Source organism: Aquila chrysaetos, chromosome 2 (assembly GCF_900496995.4).
Source record: "Aquila chrysaetos chrysaetos chromosome 2, bAquChr1.4, whole genome shotgun sequence".
Classification (NCBI taxonomy): Eukaryota; Metazoa; Chordata; class Aves; order Accipitriformes; family Accipitridae; genus Aquila; species Aquila chrysaetos.
Window position 1 is genome coordinate 31491314 of NC_044005.1, and position 23321 is coordinate 31514634.

The window sequence follows — 23321 nt, forward strand, 5'->3', positions numbered from 1 at the left end:
GCTCAGATTGTTAACTCTGCAGTGACTTAGGGTACTATACAGATAGGAATCAGCATGTTGTATGCCTGTGAATACAAGTTAGCATAGCTACGTCCTCCTACTCGAGAAGGGGAGATTTGATTTACCCAGCTGGTACTGAGAAACTTGCATATCTTTTGTTACTCATCTTTTGTAAACATTTTAATCATGATGTGTGGATAGAATATACAAGAGAAAAAAAATACACTGGTGTGCCAAAAGAGAAAATATTTTGTGTAATTTATGAAGCCAACATGATAAAAGATGATCAAACTTTTGATTTTAATTATCATTTATTAATGTTGTAATATTTAAGTGCCAAATACTTCTAGTTACACAGTATGCAGGAATACTAAATACATCTATACTTCTGTTAGTTACATTTCTTTTGTAACTATTACTTACATGGAAAAGGGAGTGAAACCAGCTTTTTGATGAGGGGTGAAGCTAGTGGTCATAAAAGTTACAGAACTTTAACTTATTCTACATTTGTATGAAAATAAAAAAATCAAGTTGGTGCTTAAAGGAAGCACTGAAACTCAGTTTGAATTTATATTTCCGTATTTTCTGTATTCTCCTAGGTCTGGCACAATGCTACATAATTCAAAGTGATACCTAGATGGTCTTGTATAAGTTTCCATTACTTTCTCTTCAGTCAGTTATAAAAAATGTTGACTGTTCTAGAAAGATTTGTGCTGGGTCAATAAAGCTGCATCTGAATTTGAAGGTTCCACTTTATGTTTAGCTGTATCTTTCCAATAGGTACGTAGGGTATAGGAGAAATAGGAAATACTTTCCAACTAATTTGAATATTGTGACATCAGAAAACGACATCAGAACACTGCTGTTGGTATGCTCTTGATGGCTTCACCATGTTTTGTAAAATGCTTTAGTCAGTCTTGCATCTTCCTAGCTTTCTGCCACTTTGTCAAGCACAAACAGAGGGGCAAGAATTCTGTTCCTGTTTGTTTCCACGATGCAACCATTTAGCACCATTTCATCCAAAATGATGTGCACTCTGTCCAAATTGAACATGATCTAGAAACATTTCAAGTTAAGTATATTTTGAACAATATGAAGATAATTCAGAGAAAATCTTAAGCACCTTACTCTTTAATCAAGGTTTACAAAAATAGGTATTTCTTAATTTATTCTAGTTTATTTGGCCGTTTGCTTTAATGGAGCTAGAGGAACAGTTCAACTGACACTTTTTTCTGACCACAGAGATGTCAGAAGTTTGTGGTAGCGAAGTTGAAGCCCCAGCAGTATCACATCCTCGAAGATTACCACACAGTAATAGAAGCAAGGTAAACTTGAACTTAGATGTAGGTGGTTAATTTTGCTGTCTGCCTGAGTACCACGTATTGCTTGAATATAAAATGTTATCGAGGGATAACAATCTTGAATGTGAAGATGCAGATATTCTGCATATCTTAGAAAAGTAATTGTCAAATTCTTAAAATTTGATTCTTAAATTTTCCTTACCCTAAGTTACTAACACTATTTGATCTGCTTGAAAATAGCTTAAGAGGAATACACTGGTATGTAAAGTTGAGTCATTGATATAGTAATAAATCTCATAAGGAAGAGCAAAAGTAAATAAATGGTTCATATTTTAAATACTTTCTAAAAGATACTTATAATCTCTAATGTTCACCTAAAGGAAAATAATCTGAAACAATATGAATTGGTACTGTTGTGATATATGAAATTTGTCCATAACCATGTCTGTCTTTCCTTTACATTATCTAACAGCATCTGTCTCAAAAAAAAAAAAAAAAAAAAAAAAAAAAAAAAAAAAATGACAGGCCTTCAGGCATTACTCTGGTGTTAAGCAGCAGGCATTCTTCTGCATACCTTACTGTTTTGTGCATCCACTGAACAACTGCCAAGGGTTACTTAGTGAAAAAAGACTCTTATGTTGCCATTTATCACTAGAACCTGAAATGGAAATAGGCATAGTAAAAAAGCCTGCTGGGTACATCTGTTATGCTTCACTGACATACATATACAGAGGCGTGAATAACCCTTCATCTGCCTTGCTCTCCACCTGTTGCTGCTCTTTAAATGTGTTCTTTGCTGTGCTCAATGGATCGGCTTTGCCTTAATTTTGCTCTCTCTAGCTCTTGCCTGTGTATTGAGGACTCCTGCAGTTGAGCTAGTAAGATACTTTACAGTAACTTCTAAATACATCTTTCAATACTTTTTTTCAACTTAGATATGAGACTCTCGAGTGCCCTCTCTGCCCATTATGCTATTTTTGACTCTATGGCAGGGTGGTTGGAACTAGATGATCTTGATGGTCCCTTCCAACCCAAACCATTCTATGATTCTATGGTTTGAGCTCAGCAAGACAACGTGGGTTTGCTCCTGTCCTTGTATTTATGTTAGTGGACTTCCATTCTAATCAGTGGAGTTGCGAGAGCCAGGTTTTTGAATGCATCAATGTTTTCCTCTGCTCGGCATGATAAAACTAAAGTCTCATTTTCTGAACATGACTGCTCTGTCTCACGGGTTCTAGTGGATCTAACTACAGCAGTCTGCCCTACTCCTCTGCCAAAGAGCAGGAACAGTGGGAGTACGAACTGTTTATGTATATGACAACAGCTGAGGAGCCACATCTATTTGTATATATTTGTTCCTCCTAGGTGGCACATGCGAGTGGTGGGGAGACAACACCTTAAACCACCAGAGCTGCAACAATGTGAGCTCATGGAAGTGAACAGTCTTAAGTCTGAATTCAAGAAATGGATTTAAGTTAAGTAACATTGAACATCTCCATGCCTAGTTTTTTAGCACCTGGCTTTGAGAAGTGAATTCCTTAATCTGAGTTAGGTGCCTTATTTTCCCTGCAGTGAGTGGTAAAAGCCAGACCCATCAAACAATTCACAGGTTCTAGAGAACCAAGACTGAAGCCAGTACTTGGGAATGCAGAGAGGAATTTTTCTGTGATCCTTTCTCTCAGAGTCAGAAGCCCAAGTCATTACTTCAGGTAATGATGACTGGCTCAGTCTTTTTTAAAATGTCACAGTAGAGATGCTGCCTGCCTGAAAACTGTAGAGGATGGAAGCTGAGCCTGTCCTCAGCCTGGGGAATTCCAAACCCACCTTTTTCCATGGGCAAGCTTAGCTGAGTTAGTAGCAGCTGCACCTGCTGCCTTTTACTTAAGGTTCTGCTGTCTGCAGAGAAGTTCTTGAGTACGACAGTCTAGCCCAGTGATGACAGAAGCTTAAGTTTTTGTCCCTGTCTTGGTGATTGCCTCTGCTGCATACGTTAAAGCAAGAAGAGGGGCACAGAGTGTCTCATGTCATCCTTGTGTGTGACCACCTTTCTAAGAGATGAAAAGTAGAAGCTTGAACTTGTAGGATGAACCTCTATGGTCAAGTTGATGAGATTACAGCTGGCAGGCTGTCACCTTCCTCTGCCATTTCAAATTGTCATAAGTGCTCTGGGCTGAACTCAGTGCTACCGTGTATTTGTGCAGAAGGGTAAACAATTGCTGCTCCAACAAATGCATTCTGCTTGACCAAGAGCAAAGCATGTCTAGGTATGTGTAGTAGCAGAATTCATGCCCCCAAATAACTTTACTACTTGTTACTGTTACGTGAGGAAGAGAAACTATAGCTGTCAACAGGATCTCTCGGGTATGTCCGTGGTTCATCAGATGATAGCTTCTAATTTGCTGGCCTAAACTTAACCACCTAATTTAATTCTAAGTTGTATTTTAAATACCAGACTTCTCCCTGAGTCTGACCGTAGGCCTGAATTGCTTCTCAATTCATCAGACTCATGCCTTTCAATCCTGAGGAGCACTACTGTCCTTAAAACTTCAGCTGTCTCCGTTTCTGTGGTTCCAGAGACAAAGGTAGTTGTTTTACTTTCCTTGGCAGGTTGAAGACATGAGACAAATTTCTCCCTATGGTACACTTTCCAAGTAAATCAGTCTTTACACAAGTATTTTAATCTGAGAAGTTAGGGTTTCTTTAGTCCAGTAATGTGAGAATTTTTAGGAAGACAGCTCTGCTGCTGCTTAGTTCACCTCTGGCACTGCTCTACACAGGGCGAGAGGTTCTGTTAATGAAGTTAGATAACATTCCATTCAGGTTTCAACAAGTGATAAAGCCAACTCCCCTGGCTTTTAATTTTTACACTCTACCACTGATTCACAGTGGCCCAGTTCCCACAGTGGGGGAGAGCTCCCATCTCTCCAGGCTTTCCTCTTCCTCTGAGAGTCCCAAGGATCCAAAACCCAGAAGCCTGGATCAATGAGGATCAGTGATGATGCAGGAACTTGCCCCTCCCACCTTATTTTTCTGTATCTCCTTGTTTAAGAAAACATTTAAAACACACTTAGCACTGCTTTTTCCCCTGCTGCATTTCCTAAAGAGCTGATACCATGTCAAAGGAAAACTGCACCCACACCGGTATCTTGTAGCTGTTCCACTCAAACCCAGTATGTTTAAATGAGACATCAATTCCCCTGCAGGGCTGTTCCAGGTTATTTCAAAACTGGCTTACTCCATTACAGAAAACAGTGGTATCATTTCTGTCCATCTGTAACCTGTTAATCTCACAGTCATCATTCCAGAACCAGTGATTCCACCTGCAGTTTGAACAGGGATACTAATACCATTCTGGAAAGATCTATCATCTTGATTTTGGAAAGTCCCAAAGCATTCTTTATGCACTACCCTCAACCTTACATCCTGGCTTCCTTTTTCTGTTCCCTTCCCGCCTCCCTTTACCATGCTGTTTTTGGCAAACAGATTGCACAGGGATCAACCTTGGCGTTTTTCCCTTTCCTGTAAGTCTCATGACTATGCTCTATGGTTACATCTTGTCATACAGGCATTGCTTAGCCATTCACGTCTGAATGCCCTGCCCAGTGAGAGGTATGTATCTCTGATCCTCAGCAAGGCTCAACCTCCCCACCTGTCACTTGTTTGGCAAGTGACCCCAAATTTCAGGGTTTAAAGCCCTGAAGTCATAGATCCACACCCAGCTGAAAAGCAGCAAAGCAAACCAGTTTGAGCAACTGGCAACAGGATATTCAGTGTGTGCACTGCCATGTGCTCCACCCAGAGCTGTCATTTAAGGTTCTGCTTCCAGTAAGAATCCTGGCTGCCCACAAAAGAGAGTTAAGGGACTTTCACTAGATCTGTGCAGAGGCTAACAGGAATTTTTAAACAAGTATGCAGAAGAAAACATGTATTAATCTCTGCATGTGTAGCAAAAAGTGTATAATAAAAGTATTCAGAGCACCCAGTTAGGAAACACTCTTAACAATTTGTCAGCCTAAGCAAAAGGTGAGCACTTACTGTCTTTGGTTTACAGATTTCAGTCAATGCTGTTGTGGCTGCGTACCTAGCAGCACCTAGAAGTAAATGGCACCTACTAGAACTGGTATTTAAATGTTATGCTGGCTTTTGGTAACTTTAAGACCTGCCCTTATGAAAGACATTAATGGAACTTTCTATTATCACAAAGTTTTTATGGCACATACATACTAAGAGGAGGTAAATGTGACACAGTCTTGTGTCTCCTTCCCCAAAACGTTATATAGGCAGATGGTTAAGCAGGGGAGAGGGGAAGAAGTAGGAAAGGAAAAAGGCTCATTTAGGACCTGCATGTGATAAATAAATAACTTCTTCATATAAAGACATTTTAAGTAAGTTATCTCAGGATTTTCCAGGCATGTAATTAAGGGTGTGTACAGGCTTAAGAGATGATAAAGTGCAGCCAAACTTGTGGTCAGGTAACACACCCAGGAGCACAAACAAAAGCTTAATAAATTACAGCACGGATACTTATGGGGGCAGATGGTTTGCTACTGAATATACAGCATTACAAAACTTCGATTTCCATCCTGGACATTCATCTTCAACTAAAGATTAGTTGGAATTGCTTCTTTTTTTAATCTAGAGTCACACATTCCGACTTTATCTTTTCTAACATTCGCTTTAAGTAACTTTTAGCCTATCTAATGGCAGGCAGATTTTAGGCACTGAAACCCATTTAATGCTTTCTGACCATTTCTTCCTTAGACAATTATGCTGACATTAAATAGGAGAGAAATGGTGCCTTCAAGTTCTGTGATATTCTATAACAACAGTTTTAAGCTCATCTTTATAGGTTTCCATTTCATCCACTTATTTTACAGTACAAACTCAAGTGTATCCTTATAAATTCTCAAAATAAATTAATCATTCAATTTTCTTACTACTTAAATGCACTGTATTCTGAAAGTGTTATTCCATGGGGGATTGAAGAATACAGTTGATTCACATGAAGCATTCCCTATATTAAAGCTTTTTATCTATCCTATGAGCACCAGCAGCTAGTTGCAATGGAATGTAATGTTTTTTTTGGCTCAAGACAACATTCTCCAAATGCTTGGTCCCAGAGCACCCTGTGTTCTCCCTCCCCTCCCACAAGGGGAACGTAAGTATCTGTTTCTTCTGTAAGTTCATAATGTGTCTTCAAGTAAGCCTTGCTTCACAAGTTCAAGCAATAGAAAAGTCAACCTTTTGTAATTTTAGAAACTCTCATGCTTACCAGCATATTGTTCCCTACAAAGCTGCTGTGGTAACACTTGTGTTTTTATAGTCTCTTTGTCATCACCACACCAAGCAAGTAGCTGCTCCACCATCCAAGCTGGAGTTTTAAAGCTACAGAAAATCCCACCCGCTTATTTCATACACAGAAGTGAGGCTCATCTAGAGCTATTAACAGATTAGGAAGCAACACCCCTAGGACAATTTCAGTACTTGTTCATGCAACTGGCCCAACCACACTACTTACAGATATTTTAAAAACAAACCAAACAACTTTAGAAATGTCATGTCATTCTGTCATAGGTACCCTTATGTATGTGACTGACTCTCAGAATGAAAGTGGACATCATAGAATGGCTCAATGCTTTACAATTCACACATAAAAGCTTCTGTAAAAACCATGGCTACTCTAAAGCAGTTACTTAATTGGCTAGTAGTTCATCAGTGTTCGTTTTTGCAGTATGCATGAGATGATAACTTTGCAATTGCTCATGCATTGTTTAGCATCACACACCTATGTCATACATACATATAAACACTACGTATGAATCCTGTTGGGCAGGATTTAGACTGGACCCAGTCTCTGCCTTGTGCTCAAGGTGCCCTTCCTGACAGCTGACTCCAGGCTCAGGCCATGATGCAAGCTATTTTGCCCGTGCCCTGGGTGAATTCAGGTGTTTGGACCTAAATGAAAGCTGGAGTCCCACAGCAGCAGAAGCTGCATTGCCAGGAATACTGGGGAATGCACTGCAGCTGGGGAAGCTTTAAGAATCAGTGCACATGCTGCAGGTTTAGCATGGGCTCCAGGAACATTTCAATTGCATGATGGTCTCAGCCTTTAGATTTAATTGGGGTTTGCTCTGGGCATGGGTGAATAGCCTTTAATGATTATGATCTATTTTTCATGGGTTTTGATTTCATGTAATTTCCTACTATTTTTTTCATGTTAGTAAACACTACTTTCTATAAAGAACAGCCACTATCACTTTTGAAATAAACTTCCTATGGATCTGTACACAAAAATAATAGCGCAGAGACAGGAAATCGTGACAGTCTCCCGCCAGATACTCCATATACAAAGATTCTGTAAATACTATTTGGTGTTCGCTGTTACAGACCTTCAGACATTACTTCCTCCATCAGGTATTTTGCATCCAAGCTAACTGTACTGAACATAAGAGTTAGTGTAAGACTGTTTGGCAAAGAAAATGGTTTAATCCCAGGTGGGGATATTACCTTACACACTATGAAAGGCATATTGATGGATTATTGCTTGCACTGCATTAACATCTAAGACACTTGTAATCCCAATCTTACATTGTTCTTCTGGGCCTGCTATTCAAGCTGTTATCAAAAATGAATACAATCCTGAACAACCCACTTCTTCAGTGTTACATCTCTGCTTTACATTTAATGTTGAGGGTATCTCACTTCATTTCAACTATTTTAGGTATCCTCTCAACTTGTGAAAAGCTCTTCTTCCTAAATGGGAGAATTATTTTGTACATATATAGAAGTAAAATATTTATTTTAAAATTGTTCCTGAAATGTATGATGTAGAAAAGTGCATTTCTGAATGGAAAAATTACGTACATCATTCATATGTCCTACATGTTGAGAAGAGACATATCAGACGTGAGCTTTGGTAATACTGGAAATTAAGATAGTAATGCACCCTCCTATTTTCCAAATATTTATATTTATAGCCTCATGCAGATGAGACCCATGTAGAAGATGAATTTCTACAGGAATCATTCAGACACTGTGTTGCACCTGTTGCAAACATTAGTGTTGGCATATAATGCAACTTCTCTAAACTATGCAGACTAGCACTGTATGCAGAAGCGTGCTGTATAGGCAGCAGCCTTTCTCAGCTATTAAATGGACTGCTGGTAGTAACTTTAAGTGTATAACTACAGGAAATTCCTCTCGGTGCGAAAACAATGACCAGAGGCAGGCAGAATTTAGAATCCTCAGTACTCCAAACAATCTAAGATAAAAAGAATCAGGTAACTGCAGACTCAAAGTACACCATATGGAAACATAGAGGACTATTTTTATGTATAATTACTGAATAGGTCTGGTTAGTCTCTAATTCAGTAAACCTAATACACAAGTACACATAGTTCTAATCCTTAACTATAAGAGCTGAATACAAAAACTGTAGTTATACAATCGCTCAGAGACCTTAAGAGTCCCTTTATGATAAAATTTCATTATTGCTCTTTTATAATAAGTGAATTTAGGAGTGTTACATTAATACCACAGCATTTTGTGAATTTTAGGAAGGAAATACACATATATACATACACGATACATACATATATATTTAAGTTCAGTAAATGAGATGGAGTTCTAGCACATAGCAAGCATTAAAATATTTGCAAAAGTGAAATTAATTATTTCCTTTTGGGTTTTTACAGAATTTGTTCTATGTATGTACTAATTCTTAATTAAGGTAATTAAACTACATTACAGTATTTGATTCCAGGGTGGCAACTGTATTTCAGTTGTATAATTGAAACTCTGTACCAGCAGATCTGCATTAAACCAACAACAAATATAGGCATAAGGATTGCTGGAGTAGAGTGAGCAGGCAGTAGGATTGGAAGAACTGAGGAGGAAGACTGACTCGCTACATTCTCCTGGTTTAGTTTTCTTTGAATTCAGTATTATATTTTATTTACTTGCTATTTGTGTTTAATTGTTCAGGGCTGTATTTTAGTATTTGTTTCTATTTGGTTTTAGTCCATTTTCTTAATAGATTTTAGTTAATACTCTGCAAATCATACACATGAAAATACAGCTGTGTAAGGAGAGGGGTGGGAAAAGGAAAAGGTATCTGTGGCAATGCCTTGTTTCCTAAATTTCCTCCTCCCAGGCCTTTCTCTCTTTCCATTGATACAGAAAGTAAAACTTACCTAGACTTTCATGAAGCAAGATCAAAGCACAAATCTAATCTTAAAATGATGCTACTGCTATTTGGCTCAAGACACAGCTGTAACATTCAGTTCTTATTACTGCAGTCATTTCAGTATCTATTTTATTGTAATGTTAAAGAAGAAAGTAAAACCCTGAAGTAGTTAAGCCTGAAAGTTCCCCCATGAATAGAACTTTTCATGTCTAGGTGTTAATGGTACTTAGTTCTCTCTAAGCAAGCTCGCCCTGTTTTACTTGAAATGGTTCCAGGCTTATCTTAATGACCAAGGATTTAAATAGGTGACCCTCATTGAACATCAGCCATGCTTTCAGAAAGGTGCCAAAATGGTGCTACTTACTGTAAGTGCAGAATTTGTGAAACCTCTGCATTGTCTTCACTGTTTGACAGTCAGTGCCATGAAGACAGCATGAACTGGAATGTACACCAAAAAGAGACAGACAAATGGATTTCTGATACTGAAAAGGATACATCTAATTCACTCTGCAAGAAAAAGAGATAGACAACCATTAGTTACAGTTTGGTCTCTCATTTCATAGTCATTAAACATTACACATCCCTTTAGAGGATAAAGAAAGTCTTCAAAATAATGATACAAAATTTTAGGCCGATTCAGATTTCTGTTCTGGACTGTACAGTTACATGCTCTTTCCTGCAACACTGCTTTGCCTTTGATGTGTTACCTGCCTCTGTAACAAAAGCTAATGTTCTGAAATTTTTACTTAAAAAAACCCACTGAAGTCACCCACAAGTAACAATTTGAATATATGCAATGCCATCTGAATGAGTGGGTGGAAAACCAGCATCACTAATCGTGGCAACTCCAGCCCTACATTTTCTCTTCCTCCTTCTGCAAAAACAGGATGTTAATGCCAAGTTTAAAATTTTTATAAAAACACATTTAAAAATGTTGCTGCAGATCATTTCAACAGCAAAATCTAGACGTCGTATATACCCACGGTGGTGGTAGCCGTGGCTGGATAGATTAGGAGAGGGAAGGCATCTCCAAGCTTTGGACCCTTGGCACTTTATTCTCCAGCCCCAGCAACACAATTCTTCACATAGTCATTGTTTCCCTTCTAGTCTTGGCCTAAATTACCCCAAGTAGTTTTATTCATTTAACCAAAATGTCTGAGTTAGAAGCCCTTGTGGTCTCTCTCCAGTCAACAGAAGAGATGGGTATCTTCAACAGTTGACTCGGCACACTTGAGGCATGACTCACTTTCTCGAGATACTCATCAGTCTCCGCTGCCGGTAATGGGAGCTTAGGATGACCAAACTTCTAACTCAGGCGCCTCGGTTAAATGTCTAAATGTAGAAACAACTAATCACAGCCTCAGCAGTTAAGATCTTGCACAGTTGGGGCGGAGCTTCCCCAGTCTCTGCCGAAAGGGGGAATCTTTATCTGCTACCAAGGGAATTCAGTTTGCTAATGTGGTTTCCATTCTAACCCTGGTTTTAGGCAGTGTCCACTGGTAAAATTGCTGCTACTTCTATGGTTTAAAGATGCTCTAAATTGGACTAGTTCCAGTCTACAGGCCTCCGCTGAGTGACTCTGCCATTCTTCAATTCGAAATTTTTTACGCATCACAAAAATTGTATTTTAAGACCCCGATCAGTTTAAGTTTCCTCAGCATTAAAAAGCAGTTGAAAACATCGGAGTACGTATTCTAAACAGGATGCAGAGTTTTCCCTGGGTAGCCATATAAAAGCAAAGGGGACTCAGAATTACATCTCACAAGCAACTTTGAAAGCTTTCCCCCTAATTCTGTTAATGTTTGTTCTGATATCTGAATTGAAGCTCTGTAAACTCCATTAGATAAAAATAGAGTATGTGAGAATGTTTAAAGCTCACAAGCCTAAAAATAACAGATGACAAAATGTCCCACCAGAGCAGGACAGATGTTCTGTCCTTTCCCAGAGTTCTGTCTCTGTTGTCATCATCATAAATTGGGATTCTGCTAAAAATTCTGCAAATCCTACACATTAATCCATAATAGTACAGACTTATACTTTCTTGCTCTGTGGTTTCTGCCAGAAACCCCAGCTAGAATTATAGCCCTCTTCTTCAGTGCTCTGCCATTTATCATGTTATATGCTATTAAAAATAGAACCATGGAATGGCATGAGATTTCTTTAACCACCCCTCTTTTTCAGTTCCCCTAGTTTCAGACCTGAAATGCTATGGAAAATACAAAAAACTCTGGTATGATGAATTCAGCAAATTTCTAACAACTATCAGTGGTCGAGTTATATATGTGGTCAAGGAATGATATATATTACATTTATATGTATAAGAACTAAATCTATTTTTGTTCTGCCTCAAGTGCAGAGAATAAAACTTTAGAAGTGGTTGGCAACTATTAGCTCAATTAGATAAATAAGGTGTGACTAAATTTTATTCTGCATTCCTGTGCTGCCAGGATCAAACTCCATTTCTGGTTATCACTGCTTAGGTTGGCACTGCAATCATAACAATTTTAAGAGACAAATTCTGAACTTTAAGTATAGTCAGAAAGTCATATACTTAGTACCAGCAGCTTCAAGAGGCTGGTGTGACATTAGTTGAGATAATGGCCTAAAACATTTGTCAGGCATCTAAACAGTGAAGGGTGCAGATGACTTTTTCAAGCATGTCCTTGAATTCACAGAGGGAGCTCTGCCACATCTGCTGTGGTACTAGGACTAGGAAACCAGTTACAGACCCTGCATACTGATCTCTTGTATGTATAATTACCAATGTAATACCTTCAAGCACATAGACTACGGAGGAAACTCTATCCAGTCCCCTTTTCTGAGAGGGATATCCAACACATTTCAGCACAGATAAACTGAAAATGTGCCAAAGTATGATTTCAGGCAAACTTGTTTATAACAAGATTATTAGAAACCCTATATTAAATAGCACATGTTCTAACCAGGATTATAATGCTGCATTTTCAAACTTTGTAAGAACAAGCAAACAAAAAAATCTCACACCAAAAGGAGCAGTGTCATTTTAACTGGAGCCATGTCTGATGTTGACTCCTTAATGAAATGACTATATAATAGCTGTTTTATCAGATATCCACTGTTGCATGACAACAATATGGGGAGCTCAAGTACAGACTGGTTTTTGAGGTTTCATTTGCTCCATCCTTTTGATCTTGTTCAGTAAGAGTGACGTCAGCTCCCTGCTTAATGCTTACACCATCTTTATCATGAATGAAGTTCATTTGGGGGATGTAATGCTAAGAACTGCAAAAAAGAACTGTAAAGAAAAACCTCTTTATTTATTTAAAATGCATAAAATGCCACTGGCTAATTCAAGAGTAGATGACCCAAAGAAACCCCTGAGTATAAGCATATAAAAACATGCTTTTCTAAGAGAAATATTTCTGGTATTCCTTGTCTGATGATTTATAACCTACGTATACTTTTACTTCTCTGAAAAATCAACTAATACTGCTTTTTTTTTTTAGTTTCTCCCCCCCGCCCGGTAATATTCATGCTAAAGTATTCAAAATTCTAAATGAATATGAAAAAAAAAATTCTTTGATTTATTCCCTGAACTGAAATAGTCACTAAAGCTTTGAAAGAGAAGAAATATTTCACAATAGATTCAATGTCTCACTCACCACTCTACTGAAGTATTTGTCCAAAACTTCCACAAAATTATGAATTAGTTCATATACTGCCATCTCATTCTGAAATTAAAGTAAAAACAAGTGAATATTAAATGAATAGCTAGAAAATGTAATAGTATTCTTTGTGTTATTTCAGTTTGTGGTGTGTGAAAAGCAACTAGAAAATAATAAGAGCTACAATAAAGTGCACAAGCTCAGGCCACCATAGCGAGAGGAGGTGCGGTTACCCAGCGGAGGTAGGGAGAGCAGGGGAGTGCGCAGGGGCAGAAGCTTCAGGCCAGCCACACGAGTAACCGCTGCAGTACCCAATGGATTTGTCTCGCCTGGGCTGCTGCCATCCCTTTGCATCCTTTGTTCCACCATCACCCAGGTTAGATACATAGATAGATCAGCATGGGTAGGCATAGCCTAGTTAGCTGTAAGTCACACCAGCCAGCAGCAGCACAGAGCCAGGCTATGCTGCAGCAGTATAGATGTGTGATTTTTGCAGCGAAGCCAAAAGAACCTGCCCCAGATTGCATGCCATTCTAACCCTGACTTGAAGACACTGTGATGTTCAGCAGCTGCCTTCCACACCACCCTGCTAAGGTCTCCAATAGTAAGCTTTGAATTAATTTCTGAGAACCGGGAATCAATGTCGACATTAAAGCCTTGCAGGCTCAGCCTGAATGCATGAAATAACAGTACTTGTCAATTTTCAGATACCTTTTTTTTTTTCCCTTTTTCTTAAAATACAATAAATTGGCATCTTTATAGCTGACAGCATGGGAATTTTTTCTTTGGCCAAGGATGTTAAAAAACAGTGGGCAGTTGAGAAGTCACCACAGATGAGACAGCTGATCTGGCTGTGATGCTAACATTTGTTGAGGAACCCCACGCCACACAAATTTCTGTTTAATCAAACATAAATTTAGAAAGCAGAATCAGTACAAGGCTCAGGAAGACTGCCTCATGATAACAGTTCAGTCTACTGTTATAGACTGAAGTCAAACATACCACATTTTCTTTTATACCTCTTTTTATTTCACAGAAATAAAAACGAGGGGTTTTTTGCAATGACTCCTTGAAATTCTCTAATTGCTATTGCAAAATTCCATACTGGAAGAAGACTTGAGCTCTTGCTTGTGATAATCACTACAAGCTTTCATTCCAAGAGGGTATACAATTTCTTACCTCTGTCTCGTTGATGCCAACGACAACAAAAAGGGCTGCATACTGTCGGTATACCAGCTTAAAGTCCTTATACTCAATGAAAGAGCACTAGGCAGAAACAAAACGAGTCAAATATAGTAGTTGCTATTTAAGCATACGACAGTATTAAGCACAGAGTGCTCAAAAGAGCCTAAGCTTTCATGTTTGTAAGGCCCACAAAGAACAATGGATTTCCCAAGCTCCACCAAACCATTTTGAAATTTTGACTTCAAAGAAATTTAGTAGGGTAACTATTACACAAAACTTTTCATCTACTGGCAGAAAACATGCTACCACTTTTTAAATAGGAAAACTGGAACATACAGAACCAAAGTGACTTGTTCGGGGTTATAAGGCAGTCAATACTTCCCCTAAATTTTCATTTGGAAGCACTTCCAAAAGAGACAACCTGAAGGTCATTTTCAGATTTTAAAAATGATCGATATTTTTACATAAACTTTAAGAGTATTAGACTTCCAGACCCAGGGGGGGAAATTCACGTCTTTCACAATAAGACAGGAGCCAGCAGATGGAGCTGTTATACACTGCTTTACAAGATGCTTCCTCTCTTTTTTTAAGTATCATTTTGCTCAGTCCTTGAAATGGCAGCATACCGTTAGTTCTTTTGGTGAAGTTTGTTTGGAGATGCTCTTGCAAGAGCAGTATGGAGGAGGTTAATTTCTTTAGCCACTGTCAAGTCTGTGAACTAATGTACTTTATAGGAACTGCTATTTTTTCTGAGGTTTTCTAGAATGAAATATGTGAGGACCACTGTTCAAAGACACATGTAATTAATGAAAAATAAAGAAGCTGACCTCAGAACACAAACCAAAAAACTCCACTCACAGTCCAAGTCACAGATTTCTCCTCCAATGCAAGTCAATGTGCTCAAAAGTTTTTCTAGGTTTGGTACTTTTCTTAAAGAACCAATGGCTCAATTCAGTGAGCCATGAAAATCTCAACTTTCATCTAAGGAATTTTCCAACTTCTGAGTTTTCTGACCTTCTTGCAGAAAGTGTGAACGCTTTTTTTGAATAAAAATGCATAATACAGAGGCCTAAAAAATTTGTGTTCCCAAAACCCCCTGTGTTTTAGATAGTATTTTCATGATTTAGAATCCTCTCTCATAAGTAAGTTTTTTGTTTAAACTTGGAGCTGTCAGTACTATCCCTACTACCTTCAGGCAAAGCAGCAGTAATCTCTCTCTATCGATCTCTACCAGAAAAGCAGTAGCAGGATAAAATAAATTTTTCCTGGACTTCTGAGCTTTTTCAAACAAACAGGAGGAATCTTCATGATAGTGATATACAAAGCTCCAAAATCTCTGTAAGCCTCAGAAAAACATATTTATTCAATGCAGAATAACAGTTCAACTGACTGAAGCCATAATCTAGAAACACAGCCTTTTTCTTCATGGGTACAAATGAAATAATGACCTGCAATGGAAACTTATGTGTTTTCAGAATTATCGACATGAAAGATGTGAGATGTTGATAAAGTAAAATGGCTAGGGGAAAAAGTACAAAACTTACCTGATCCTTTGAACGGGAGAGACAGTTTTTGATTATTTCAGCTTCCAGCATTGTCCTTTTATTAATTTCTACATGCTCGTAATACCTAGAGAGCCTTGTTTGACCTTGTTTGTTTACCATAAGAAAAAATTTTATCATTTCTTTTCTGTCGATCTCGGTGATTGATATGACTATGGGGCACAGGAATCAAGAAGAGTATTTCTGTGAGGAAGAAAAAAAAAAAAAAAGTAGCATACATAAGAGTTATAAAAGACTTCCTAAAAGCTAGCCAGCCCAGATCCGCATATATTTAAGACTGAGTTTATTGCCAAAACATAGAATATAGGAAAAAAATCTCTAATCTTTTGCATGCATCCCATGAGTAAAACGGCATTTTTTTTCCCAAACAAGTAATCACAAACTATCTAATAAATAATAGCTTTCACATTATCAGGCAATTTAATTTCTCTGTAGGATTTGGGGAATTGGAGGAGTAAACAATTAATTCTTCAAAACCATAAATCTGTTCACCATTTTCTTCCCATATGCTAACTGACTGGTTTGAGAACATTATCAGAAATTTGCCCAATACCAAAACATAAAATTAACACAGCTCATAAGAGCAAAATTGGTCTATGAGCATCTTTTTTTTTTTCTGACTTGTATTTAACAATTTCGTTCATAACATCCTGACACCAGACTGAAGGGAGAGAAGACAAAGGGAAACACATGGGCTACAAGACATGACCATTTCTATAATGCAGAACTAGAGCCTCCTAAATATTTAGGTATCAGCAGTATCAGCACACATTTTGAGCTGGACCAGGAGCCGCTCAAATCTGTTTTCTCTCGTCTAATTTCCCATACTGATGCAAAAGGTAGATTCTCCACTCAATGAAAACTAAGCGTGGGTCTTTGACAGCTAAGGAGAAACCGGATCACGTTAATTACTCAAAACAGCTTAATCTCAATCTATATAAATATTAATCCACACAATGCCACTGAAATATAGTTGTAGAATATAAATATGCCACATGCAATGTACAGTGAAAAAGGCTATTAAAAAGTGCACAGCATATATCAGAATCTGCTTCCTAAACAACTGAAATCTTTCATGTTTTGAAAAGCATGCAAAATAAGGTAGCTGCAGATGTAATTTTTTGAAATAGAAGTTCTGGGTTATTTTCTTTAATGCCAGAAAGCAGTCACTGTAATGTTTTCCATCTGACTCTCTATTTGGATCGCAGATTTATTGGCCCAAATGCTCTTGAGGTTTATGCACTGGAAGTACAGCAACTACTGCAAAAGCTATTTCTTTATTCCAGTTCTGAAGAGTTGCTCCTTGCCTGGTGCAAATACTCTCTCCTAAAGTGTCACAGCTCCTGTGAGAAGGTCCAAGCTGAAAAAAACGTCTCAGGAATCCACAGAGCAATACAGTGTAGCTCTTTGTGTAAAACCAGTGTATCTTAATGCAGAAAAGCAAAAGGGGAAAAAAGTACAAAAACCAAAATAGGTCTCTGAGGGAGCAACCTCATAGACATTTAAACATATGCTGATTTTTTATAACAAGGCAAGCTGCATAGGTGCTGCCTCATATTATTAGCAACTGGAATAAACTGGCTATACACCATTCATGGGTGATAACATCTACATCTTTCATGACAGTGATACAAAAAACCCTGATACGCGGTGCTGACATTAATTATTGCTTACTTCCGGTTCATATTGGTCACCTAATTATTTTCTGAAAGAAAAGCCACCTCTATTATCATCAATTGGATCTCAAGAAAATTATCCTGTTTCCTCAGTGTACTGTGGTTTACTCCATATACAAAGAAGTTTAGATTTCTATACCAACTGTGTCTTCACTAATTAGACTTGATTCTGAGAATTCATTTCTTAACTAAGTGACACCTCCAGGGAATAGGAGTCCAGGATCAATCCTCAGGACAAAAGAATCTGTTTGGAAGCGTGACAGTCTCAGAGCTTTCTCACCTCTGCCAGGCACAGTGAAGTCTCTTCACGTCCAGAACAGGAGCACGCTTTTGTTGATTTGCTCTGACAGAAGAGTCATGGACGCCGGTCAGTGCTGCTGCAGCGGCGCACGCAGCTCGTCCCCTGCACCCCGAGCTTCTGAACTAGTGCAAGTTGGTCTCTGAGAAAGAATGAACCAGGTAATTAAGACAAAAAAGGGCCCAGATGGAAATGTATGACAGGATCTGCACTGTTGGATGGCAGCTTAGGCTGCCATTTATGACTAAATGGGAGAGCACCATCTATACAATCTTCTCTGCATTTATTATGTGGCTCTTTTTTTTCCCCTGCTGTACTTCACATGGGTGCTTGAAGTTAGTTTCAATAAGAAGAGATGTCTTAATATTTTGAGGCATAAAGAAAGGTAATGACTTAATCGTTTTTTTTATACAAACCTTCCAAAAAGTAAGGATAAGAATGAATGACTCCTTCCAGCTCAGAATGAGGCACTCTAGCAAGGGCCAACCTCACGAGCAAAAGAAACCTGAGGCTTTAAAGCTACTAGAAAAAGTGTTGTGGTCTGAAAGAGGAACAACCTAAGAAATGCTGCCCATTGTCTTAATGAAAATAATAGCAAGCTCAGGCACAGGAGGCCAAAAGCTATGCATGTTGTTCCTACCAACTGCAAAACACGTCTGTCCAAGCTAAACAGATGACAGTGACATAGACAGCTTTTCTTTTTTCTTCTTAGTTTTATGCTTCATCTTTGTGTTTGATACTGCTGAAGCATGAATAGTCCTCTGTTTTGAACAAGTTGTTTCCAAGCTATTTTAATAGTTTAGTCATAAATGGTACTGAGGAGTGTAAGTCCTGCTCTCAGAAATCAGCAAGTTGCACAAATCCATCCTAGAAGAGTAAAAACCTGAGACTGAACATGTCTGCAGGTATTCAAGTGGGACCTGAGAACGGGAGGACAGTAAAACTACCCCAGGAGCACTGAGAGAGCTGTTGTACTTTGAGTTACTGTTAAGCAGAACAGAAGTTCTGTTTTATATATATAGTTTTCTAACAGAAAAAATATATGAAGAATTGATATGTATGGATCCTATTGCAGGATTGGCCCCTAATCCTAATTATTTCTCTATTAACCTAAACTTTCTACATGGTTAATCCCTTTCTGATGTTATGACTATTGTATCTGCGTGTACTTTTATGAATGGCCTGGATTGTTTTACATATGAAAACACTTCAGACCAGATTTTATTTTTGTTAATTCTCACAAATGCTCTTACCCAGAACAGATATAAAATAAAATGAATCAAGCTGTAACAGAGGTAGAACCATAGCAGTACTCAAATGTGTTATCTGTAATTTATGAGACAATCGTTATCCACAGTATTAGAACAGGTGATTAACATCCACAGGAAAGAGGTCCACCAGTATCACTAGTCATTTCTGTATTTTCCCACCAGCCCCAAAGATAACTTCCAAAATTTTAGCTATAAATTTTGCTCATGTAAATGGCAGTACAAGCACACAGTCTTGTGCAGAAACACTGGAATAAATTTACATGTACAAATAATAATTTTTAAAAAATTTACAAAAAGCATGCAAGCATAGCTGTGGAATCTGACTTTGAGAATAATACCAGTGTTAAAAATATCCTAAGTGGTTTTTTATTTCCTTTAAAAATAATTCTGAAAAAAAAATCACTTGTAGAAATAAAAACATTTGCTTGCACAATTTAGGCAAAAAAAGGAAATTACTGAGTTTTGTTTCTAATAAAGTTTATTTCTTCTCCTTTCATCTTGGCTTTCAGTTACATACATGTTAAAACTAGGTTTGCATATATGAGATGTAAAGAAACCTGTGAAGTATAATAAACAAACAAAAAGCATATCTGTGCATGTTGATGGATGGAGAAACTCCCATTCCTTCATCAAGTTCTCTGTATTTGAGAAGCTACCTTTTATGGTCAATAATCGGTACTCTACTTACGAAGATAGCTCCATTTTTTCTAATACAACTCTTACGTGCTTATCTGTGCATTCTCACGCACATGCCTGCGTGTATCCATGCACATACACACAAATTACCATGCTTTTATGCATACAGAATCAAATGGTTCAAGGGAATTGGTGACAAGATGCAAGCCTTTCACATCTCTGCCATTATTTTGCTCATTTTAGTAATGAAAAGACATTACTATCTGAAGGCTGTTTGTCAGAAATGAATAGGCTGTCTCATTCCAGGTCACTGGACAACTATCTGCATCACAAATGCACTTAGGAACAGAAGACTGGAAGGGACTATCGAGATCCTGATGGACTGTCAAGTCCAGCTCTCCCCATCACAGTCAACCATGCATTTTGTCCAGAATAGCCTACAGTATAGTCTTCGTGCATACCCAACCTGCAAAACACCTACGAAACTCTATGACAGAATGAAGACTCCCTAGAAACAAAAAACTCAGAAGGTATCACTTGGGGAAGATGTAAAGTCTTGAAATTGCAAACTTTCCTTCAAAAGAAATTACCTTCCAAAGTGACTGAGTAGACTCTCCTTTATTTCCTTTACAAAGTATTTCTTCTGCAAGGATAATTTGGCATGCACACAAATGACATACAGTTTAACTACTGTGATTTAAGTACACACTGTTAACACCGTGTTAGATCTCAGCCTCATTAAAGTATCTCTCACAGATAAGTATCTATGAGAGAAAACTGGTACCATGATTGGCTTGTGTGACTCACACTGCTAGACTGATGGAGTACGTAGTCATTTATGACTTATAATACGATGGGTTTAACTCCTTCTAAACCAGCACATATACAGAAGACTATGAACCCCAGCTCATGAAGAGAGAGAGATGCTTCTTGATTTTACTGCCCCCAAGCAGGCTCACCCCCCCCTGCCTGTACAGGTAACTCCAGCCTTGTATTTGAAGACAAACCGAGACCTGCTGGTTTGCTTCAAAATGCTGAAACAGAAACCATGATGGTTCAGAAACTGCTTCCAGGACGTGCCAGCTCTGCAGGCTGCATAACCACATGAGACACCTCAAAGTAAGTTGTCCCTGTTTGTGAGTCACACCCCTAAATGCTGTCTTTTCAGATACTGGTTGAGACCTCTTAGAGAGGCAAAGCCTGCAATACCTGTTCTGTGGATAAAAACGTCTTAAGTCTCCAGCGTGGCCAACCCAGTAGATTCTACATGTAGTAATATAAAACATATTTCAAACATAATTTTAATTACTGCTCCAGTAGATACAAGCACTTAACATTATTTTGTCAAAGATTTCACCAATATTTATACATACTCTGACACATAAATTATAAAAAAAGAAACACAACCTGTGTTTGAGACTTCCTGCAGTACAGTTATAATTCAAATTAGATCTGTGTCTCTTAAGCTAAAACCACTCCACTCGATGTCCACAGTTTTAGAAGCATTTTAGTTATTGTACTATAACAACGTTTTGCAACATTCTAGAGCTCTCAAGTAAAATGTAAATAAAAGATCAAATCTAGCAAACAAGAAATGCATGACTACGTTCTTACAGAACTGCTTCACCAAGACTTAAAAATAAATGTTAGATAGAACTATAACCAAATAATTTGCTGCACTGTCCAACTCTAAACATCGGTTTTCTGGATGCAGAGGTGTAATGGCACTTTACACATGTACTAAATGTAGATACCCTTGCTCTTCCTACTTTTGTTCTGACCATGGACCAGGCTTTAATAAAAATCACATACAGTGTTAATAATATTTATCAGTAGCAGTAATTTTTGTATTCTAGATCTTATGATTGTGCACATTATAATTCATCCAAAGATGAAACAACTATATCTATGTGGCTTTAAAATAAAATAGCGTTCAAATTCAGGATCAGGGATTTTAAAAAAGCAACCTTATTAATCTAGGGAAGTCAGGGAGGAAGGAAGGAGTAAAAAAGTTTTCCTTTGCTGTTGAGTTGTCAAAATGCTGGCTGAATATAGTAACAGAATTAAATTGCAGTAACTCCCATATACTCAAGAATGAGCAATGTCCCGTAAGATTGGAGCTCAACAAAAGGCTGAACTGGTTATGAGGTAAGTCTTAATTTTTAGTTATGATCTGATACTGTCCATAGACAATGAATAAAAAACTCAGCTGAGGTGGAAAGGAGCTGGATTTGGATTGGCTAATCTGTATGGAATCAAGAAGACAGCAGGGTGAAATTTTAGTAGGAAATGATTTAATAGAGAAGAAAGGAAGGACTGGATAAACCAACTGAAATACCAACAGACACCTGAGGAGAGATTAGGAGAGAAAGGAAACACCAGTAATAAGACAAGCAGTATTTATTTTTTCAGTAATTAACAAAATTCCAACTCTGTCAAGAATGAGCACTGTTCAGGAAACTATCCTTTTTTTTACTGAATGAGTACAGCATATAAATATTTTGAAGAGAGGCAAAACCGAATCCCTACCCTACGTACAATGGGTGACCTACAGCTCACGTCAAATAGGATGTAATGATAATTTGTAAATATTGCATTGCAGAGCAGTGTTTTGCAATGGAGGTAATTTCACCATATCCAAACTACAGCGCCAAACACAGCGCTGCTGTCACAGATAAAAGCGAGCCAGACAAAATAAACCAGTCATTTCTTGCAAAACTTTCCTCACGTGGAAAAGACTTTTGAATAGCAAACATTGTGCACCTGCCCTTCTCATCAAGGAGGGAATACATCGCAACACACCTGACCACGGAGATACTGTGAAGATGACCGCTCATTTAAAAAAAGATCATCCAACGTCCAGAGACATACCATAAATTTAACAAACCTATTCTAAAGCCACCTCCTTGCGGGGCCAATTCAGCGCACCATTAAACCGCGCCGAGAGACTGAGGCGTCTGAACTCCCGGTGTGCTGTTCGCACGCCGGTCTCGGACGCGGGCCCGGGCCCGGCGGCGTTCCCGCGGACCCTCCCGAGGGCCTTGGACCCTCCCGCGGCGCGGAGCCGCCGCGGCGCCGGCGACCCAACCCTCCGCCGCCCCAGCGAAGCGCCACCGCTTCCGCTTTTCGCTTCAGAACGGACGGAAACCGCCCGGCCCGGCTGCGCTCCCCCGCGGCGGCGGCCGGGCCCGGGCCCGGGCCCGGGTCCGGTCACCGCCTGGGACCGGGCCTCCCCCCTCCTCGCGGCGGCGGCTGCCGACGGCGGGCTGCCCCGGAGCGGGCGGGGGCAGCGCGACAGAGACGGAGAGAGGCAGCGGCAGGACCGGCGGCCCCACGGCTGCTCCCCTGGCCGGTGTGCCGCCACCTCAGGCCCCGGAGGGGGCTCCCGGCCCCGGCCCGCTCCCCGCCCCCGGGGCACGGCGCTCACCTCCCCTCCTGCGCATGCGCACTCCGCCGCCTTGCCCGCGCGGGAGGAGGAAGCCGAGGGGAGCGATTTCCCGGCACGCATCGCGCTGCTCCCTCTCCCTCCCCTCTCCTCCCCGCCTGGCCACGGGTGGGTGGGC

General features: G+C 39.2%; 1 protein-coding gene across 2 annotated transcripts; it reads right to left on the reverse strand.

Moving 5' to 3' along the window:
- Nucleotides 1-292: 292 nt before the first annotated feature.
- Nucleotides 293-23299, reverse strand: AP4S1 (adaptor related protein complex 4 subunit sigma 1). Of its 2 annotated transcripts, none has more exons than XM_030043539.1 (7): nucleotides 23186-23299; nucleotides 17834-17993; nucleotides 15860-16060; nucleotides 14310-14396; nucleotides 13128-13196; nucleotides 9982-9993; nucleotides 293-1056 (listed from the first exon to the last, which is right to left on the reverse strand). In XM_030043539.1, the coding sequence occupies exons 3-7, from the start codon at nucleotides 15995-15997 to the stop codon at nucleotides 928-930; spliced, it is 435 nt and encodes a 144-aa protein (XP_029899399.1). In that variant the 5' UTR covers nucleotides 15998-16060; nucleotides 17834-17993; nucleotides 23186-23299; the 3' UTR covers nucleotides 293-927. The 2 variants fall into 2 exon arrangements, with proteins under 2 accessions (XP_029899399.1, XP_029899407.1); XM_030043547.2 differs by lacking the exon at nucleotides 23186-23299 and adding an exon at nucleotides 20349-20369.
- Nucleotides 23300-23321: the final 22 nt, after the last annotated feature.